Raw genomic sequence first — 6,703 nt, forward strand, 5'->3', positions numbered from 1 at the left:
CTATCAGTAACAATAATTGCACGTTGCGATGTAATTTTGAATCTTACGAAGAGTCCTCGGTCGCGCTCACGCCGACCTTCTTAGGCGCTGCGGAAAATTGGTCATAAGAGACTAGATAGATCGTGGACGCCCGGTTACCATATAGCCTGATCCCAGTCGATGTACTTGATCCCCCAAAGTAATAGGTCCAGTGAACTGTCGATGGTCGCGCGGGAACTATGGAAACATGGTAAATTGCTGGTGACTAATGAGTCTTCCAATGGCTGTAATGGCTGAGTTTCCATAACGGGCTAGGAGGTGCTTTCCCGTACCATTGTGTACCGGCAACGCCCCAGTCGGACTTGATGTACGCGGCCGCCTTTTCGCCGATCATCATGGACGGTGCTGCTGTGTTGCTGGACGTTACCTTGAAAAATAATTCCAACATATTTTTACTCCTTTGTTCGCACGCGAGTCAGAATGCAGAGAAATTTCAACGAATTGATCTAGCTTTACGTTTACACAAAGATCGGAGATATCGAAATAAAAACAAAGATCGGAGATATTGAAATAAAAACAGAAGAAAGCACGACAGACATGAATTAAAACATGCTCTTAAGTCGATATCACACCGTACTAAAATTTACTAATTCATCGTTTTACGCCACAAAAAATGTTAATGAATTTTCGATTTGAATGTTGCAATTTTGCATAAATAGCTACGTATAAATAGTATAATCGAAGACGCATCGATGATATTACGAAAAATATTTACCTGCGGCATAATGGACGCATCGGCCACGCGGAGATTTTCGACGCCTTTAACCATCAATCGATAATTGACCACGGCCATGGGATCGCTCGCCAAGGGTCCCATCTTGCAGGAACCTGCCTGATGATTCTCCGGACCGGTGTCCTGACGCACGGCGCAGGCCCAGTATTCCTTGCTCAAGAACGGATATGCGGAACATGCGGGTAACTGGCTGTTGTTTAACGTCATGTTGTACTTGGCCATGGCACTGGTATTGGCGAGAGACAACGCGATTTGGATACCCTCGATGAGGATCGCCACGTCCATCGAATCGTTCAGATAATTCCCCCAGATGATCGGCTTCGCGAAGGGATCGTTACTCGCGAGACGAATATTTCCTGAAGGACACGTTCGTTGTTCACGATATTAATCGGTGAAGAGGATTGATATTCACCAAAAAATCAATGTGAACGTTAATTAATCAATTTCTAGAAATTTTACGATAAGAAATTTATCGCAATTACCACCTAATTGATTATTCTGAATCCGGCACACACTTTTGACTAATTTACAAACAGCTTACCCCTGCTACGCGGTTGCGTCATCGTCGGCGATATGCTGATCCTGCGACCGTTGTCGTTCATGACGGTGCCAACCTCGCCGGTGGTCGCGCAGGCCGCCTGATAACCGCCAAAGAACATCTGGATGTCGGGATGATCCGGAGTCGTGTAAGTGGACGGCAGCATCGCGGTCAATTGTGACAAACCCGTCGACGCCATCGGTCCTTTCTGAAAGGCGACATATTCTGCGGCAGCCGCCCAATTCAGGTCGTACAGATTCGGCTGATTGATAGTCCATGATAAAGTGTACGACACGTGATTATGCAGATTCTCCCCGACACCTAAAGCAAAATATAGAATTCGTCCCCGTTTAATTCGTCGATTTCGTCGCAATTCCTCTTGATAATCCGCTGAAACGTCGGTCGAACTCTCTTCCTTCCGATAAATTACATTTTATAAAAAAAGTTTTATACTCTTTAAAGTTTTTATTGAGGCGCACGTTTTAACTGGAATTCCACTACTTATTTATTCAAAGAAACTATAATGTAGTCATTCGGTTTAAATAAGGTGCTCTAAGAAACTCGAAACTAACGGAAACCGATCCTCTTCAAGCAATGCATAATTAATCTTTCGGCACAGAATTCTTATGTGGCTCTTTATCGGAGAATTATTGCCTCTCTTAAACGATACATTAATGTGTTACGTTCATCGTTGTGAATGACTTACGCGCAATGAATGGATCGTTTACCTGGAAGATCCTTGACGACCGTGATGTTCATCGCCTGCAGATGTTCCTTCGGCCCGATTCCGGAGAGCAGCAACAGTTGAGGCGAATTTACGGCACCACCGGAGACGATTACCTCCTTTGTGGTGCGGGCAACTCGAAGTTCACCACCCTGAAGATGCGTTCATTGAAACTCACATCACCAAACTCACCGTCACGCTTCGGAGCGCGAACTTGATTTCGCGCTCTAAGTGCCGGTAACCGCTCCGGCAAAAAGCAAAGTTTCCCGCGTGAGAGCGCGATATCGCTATATTGTTGACTTGGTCTATTCTTGTTTACATTTTGCAAAATTCAATTCACGATGAAGATGCTAAATCAAATTCAGCCGCTAGCGATAGCTTGACTTTTATACGTTCTCAGAGATTTAAGCGTGCGAGAAATACACGAGAGTCAAGTATAACGAATTCGATTTGCACACGAGAAACTTATAAAATCTTTGTGATATCCATGAAAGTGACTCTATTACGTGACATCTCTGCATGTGGATATTAATTATTGTTTTAAAAAACTGATAGAAACGGGATAAAAAATATGCTCTTAATATCCATGAAAGTGACTGCGCGTGACTTGTGCGCGCGCATGGCTACTCCAGAGAATTATTTTTTTTAATACAGTTAAAAAACAAAAAGTCCTCGGAACATTTTCACTCGTGCATAATGCAAGTTTTTCACGCGTGACGTACATTTTCAACGTATTAATAGAATTTGCGGCAGAGTTTCTCCGCAATTCTCGACCGTATAAAAACCTCCCGCTCACGATATCGTGACAAATGACATTTCCGATAATATCCATGAAAATTTATTCGTCATGCACGTGACACTCGACAAATATATCCAAAAATAATATTATCGCAATAATATAATATTTTTGGGATGATCCTAATATTTTTAGCACGTGTGTACAGATTTGTCAAGACATATCATTGCCTCTTTAAAATAATAATTAACTAAATATACAGAGATTTGAACACAGATATATAAATCATTGTTGAGAGTAAAATGAATCTAGATGCGTATACTAACTTGATAAAATTGGACTCCAACAGCCTTCTGATTCTCGATGATGATCCTTGTGGCGGTGGCGTTTAGAGCGATGTGTAAATTAGGTCGGTGTCGGACCGGTTGCAGAAACGCCATGCTGCTACTCACTCGAACGCCATTTTTGCTGTTGGTTTGTGCCACAGAGAATCCTGTAATTTGGTCGCCGTTCAGATCCTCGCTAATCGGATACCCTCTCTCGACCGCCGCCGCGAGGATATCGTCGGCGATTGCAGGCTTCCACGAAAACCGTTCGACAGTTAACAAACCGCCAGTCGAGTGATACTTGCGACCCACCCGATTGATCTCCGTGTTGTTCTCGGAGCACATGAAATACGGCAGCACCTAACAAACAATACGCTACTATTGTATACTTCTATCAATCGAATGTATTTGTTCCAGCTTCTTGAAAAACATCTCGAAATTAAAAACTCTTAGTAAGCGATTTCGAGGAGGTTTTCTTCTCTCTAGATAATTCTTTCTCTCTAGATCTCGTTTTATAATACTGCAAGATTTGTATTAGTCCATAACTGGGAGATATGCTAACGATACCATAGTTTTGTTTAAAAATTTTATAATCGAGTGATTGCATCAACATGAGGCGGCAATTTATATTTTTTTATCTTACTTCATCTGACAGTATAAATCTTGGAATTTAAGAAATTGATCGAAAATGTTTGCTTTTAATATCTAATTATTTCTATTCAAATGAAATATTTAAAATAATTCAAGACAAATTTATGGGATCTTACGTCGCTCCAATCCCATTCTTGATTTCCCATGGCCGCCCAATTGTCAAAATCTTTCGCGTGACCCCGGCTATACATCATACCGTTGTGGACGGATGTTCCGCCTAGATTTTTACCGCGCGGCCAACTGCAGGATCCGCCAGTTGACAGACAAGCGTTCATCTCGTTCGTGGTTTGATACTGCCAGTCAATGTCACTTCCTATTGGTAAAATTGTCAGATCGTTTAACATGCGTAAAGCCCGTAACGGATATAGATCGCAGCTGCTCTCGCAATAATATAGATTCTAGATGAGCACTACAACCATTTCCATTCTCTCGAAGATACTCGAATTATTGTATTTTAAATAAAAAATGACCTCTTTCTTTATTTTAGAGATTTACGGACATTTTAGGTATCGTGTTAATTCTTAATGTGCACAGATTTGTAACTGATTTTATATTAATTCGTTTGAACAATCTACTTTAAATTTATAACGAAAGTATAATAATTATAGAATTTTATATAACTCAAAATATAAGTCTGTCTAAATATAAGTTTCAGAGGCGTTAATAAATAATAAAAGATTAATTCTTATTAATTATTTTAAGCAAACTTGATTAAAATGTTATTTTAACGGTTACTAAAATAATCAGTATCAAACACTCAAAAAAATGTCTTGCTGATATAGGTAGATTTCTAGGTGTCACAAAAAAACTTTATCGCTATTTTTTGTATCTGTTAGAATATTGTCTGTTACATATAGAATTTATAGCAGCAACATTCTAATAATATCTTCTAGAAAATTTAGGTCCCATTGCCAAATGTTAATCACTGCATTGGATAAATATGAGTTTCGATACTACAGAACGATCTTTGTGAGAAATATAACTGCCAATTATAACTGCAGCATCGAAAAATTGAGAAAAATTGTTTAAAAGAGCTAGATAGATTGAGCGCGTTATACAAATATGTTAGACGTGAGGATTATATATTCATTTGTTTCTTGCCGCTAATTTTTTCTGTCTACCACAGCCAAACTTTATAACAAGTATGATTGGCCTTAACATGGATAGGCGCCACAGAAAAACATTCTTTCTAAATTTCACAAACAGTTCAGATATAAATTCTGTCTCTGTCACTTAGATTGATTAAATGCGAAACATATGCGATATCACAGTATTTGCTAATCATTTATGTACCTCAGTTAATTTTGCGCACCCAGAAAATTTTTGTTGTAGTTGCAATACCACTTTTTTGAGTGAAGATAATTATAAAGAATAAAAGTCAATTCAAAATTAATAAAGTTTGGAAAAGACTCCAAAAATATTTCTTCCAATTATCTCCGATCGACGAGATAAGAATCAAAATCGACTTTTAGACTAAAGCGATACGTACACCCGATGCATTTTAAATGCTTATATCGTACCAAGGTCTGTATCTGTAGTACAGATAACGGAACAGAGCGGCGCTCTGTGTGTATACGAAAGGTTCAATTGAAACTTACCCAGAAACATTGCCACCATACTGGGAACATCGGCACCCGGTGGCTCGTCCGGGCCGGCTTCTAGCAACAAAACTTTCCATTCGGGTATGTCGCTCAGTCTAGACGCCACCACGGCACCGGCTGATCCTCCTAATTCCGAAGCGACAAAAGTCATTAAAGTCCTATCGTTATTCAGCGCAAACTGTTGTTACTCTGAGAAAAATGCATCCGCGCATGGGCGGGGGCGGGACGCGGGGAGGCGGCGATGGAAGAAACGAGAATGTTGTTAATTGCATTCGCCGGAAGGAAAACATCTGCGCGACCCTAATTAACTTTTTTAGCGATTAGATCCATCATCGACCGATAAATTGCGAACTACTATTCTCGTCCCCCTTCCTTGTATATTAATGATAGGTGAGTTCGATTAATGATAGACACGCGGGTACGAAAAGCCAGGAAAAGAGTTTCATATGTCTGATAAGAATTAAAAAATCACTAGCCAATAAGATAATTACTGAGTTGATGAAAGAACGTAAAATACAGTTTCAGTTGTTTACAGTTATTATGTTAATTAACTATTCCCGGATATACGCGATTTGGCGCTGCTGCGATTTAGTACGATTCTATCGATTGTTACGAGAAGGCGTATTGGAAAGCTAAGGTATTTAAGGTCTTGGCAATGGTTTGCCAAAAGTTGCGTAATTGTAACTTTCATGTTGCCTTGTCTTTTTCAAAATTGTTTTTTCCAAAATCATTAAATTGCATGTATTATAATAATATAAAGTATACTATTTGTGTATGAGGAATTTTATATATTTCAAACTTAATATTTCATTTCTTGATATTTTTAAAACATCTTCTCTTTGACCGATATTTTATTTTTAGCTTTTGCATTTTTTACTAGATATTGCGAGTTAGTTCATTTACGTGCTCGTATCTTTACTTGGTACGTTATTTCAAGATATGCTTTGACCCTTTTTAGATAACACATTTTATCGCAATGTTTTCACAACTCTCTGCCAAGTAAGTGAATTGCTAATTTGTGTCTTTAAAAATACAAGAAACCAGACACTCCTGAAAGAGAAAAAAAGAAATTGCTGAGATTGCGTGGTCAGTCGAGATTTGCAAATATCACTGTGACGTTCGTTTGAAATAGTCACACAATCGATCGTACAAACATTATACAGGGTGAGTCATTTTAATCAACGCACGCAAATATCTCGTAAAGTAAACAAGATGGAAAAAAATGTTTTATACAAAAGTTGTAGGGTTCAGAGGGGGACACATGATGAAAATATGAACTTGACCTTGAGTGACCTTTTCAAGGCCAAGTCAATGTGATCAATATTTTCTTAAATGGAACCTCACATTTTTTATTG

General features: G+C 39.0%; 2 protein-coding genes across 4 annotated transcripts in view; one reads left to right on the plus strand and one right to left on the minus strand.

Annotated features, from left to right (window-relative positions):
* LOC115239956 (nephrin-like) overlaps window positions 1-6,703 on the plus strand; it is a 379,693-nt gene that overhangs the window by 119,456 nt on the left and 253,534 nt on the right. The gene's annotated exons all lie outside the window — the stretch shown is intronic.
* LOC115239942 overlaps window positions 1-6,703 on the minus strand; it is a 25,961-nt gene that overhangs the window by 7,562 nt on the left and 11,696 nt on the right. Inside the window, exons 3-10 of the mRNA XM_029814818.1 lie at window positions 5,346-5,474; window positions 3,864-4,060; window positions 3,097-3,456; window positions 2,039-2,186; window positions 1,314-1,631; window positions 755-1,128; window positions 246-406; window positions 71-164 (exon numbers count right to left, since the gene is read on the minus strand). Coding sequence (XP_029670678.1) covers window positions 71-164; window positions 246-406; window positions 755-1,128; window positions 1,314-1,631; window positions 2,039-2,186; window positions 3,097-3,456; window positions 3,864-4,060; window positions 5,346-5,474 — 1,781 coding nt within the window. The remainder of the gene's footprint in view (window positions 1-70; window positions 165-245; window positions 407-754; window positions 1,129-1,313; window positions 1,632-2,038; window positions 2,187-3,096; window positions 3,457-3,863; window positions 4,061-5,345; window positions 5,475-6,703) is intronic.

Source organism: Formica exsecta, unplaced genomic scaffold (assembly GCF_003651465.1).
Source record: "Formica exsecta isolate Colony F162 unplaced genomic scaffold, ASM365146v1 scaffold4, whole genome shotgun sequence".
Taxonomy (NCBI): Eukaryota; Metazoa; Arthropoda; class Insecta; order Hymenoptera; family Formicidae; genus Formica; species Formica exsecta.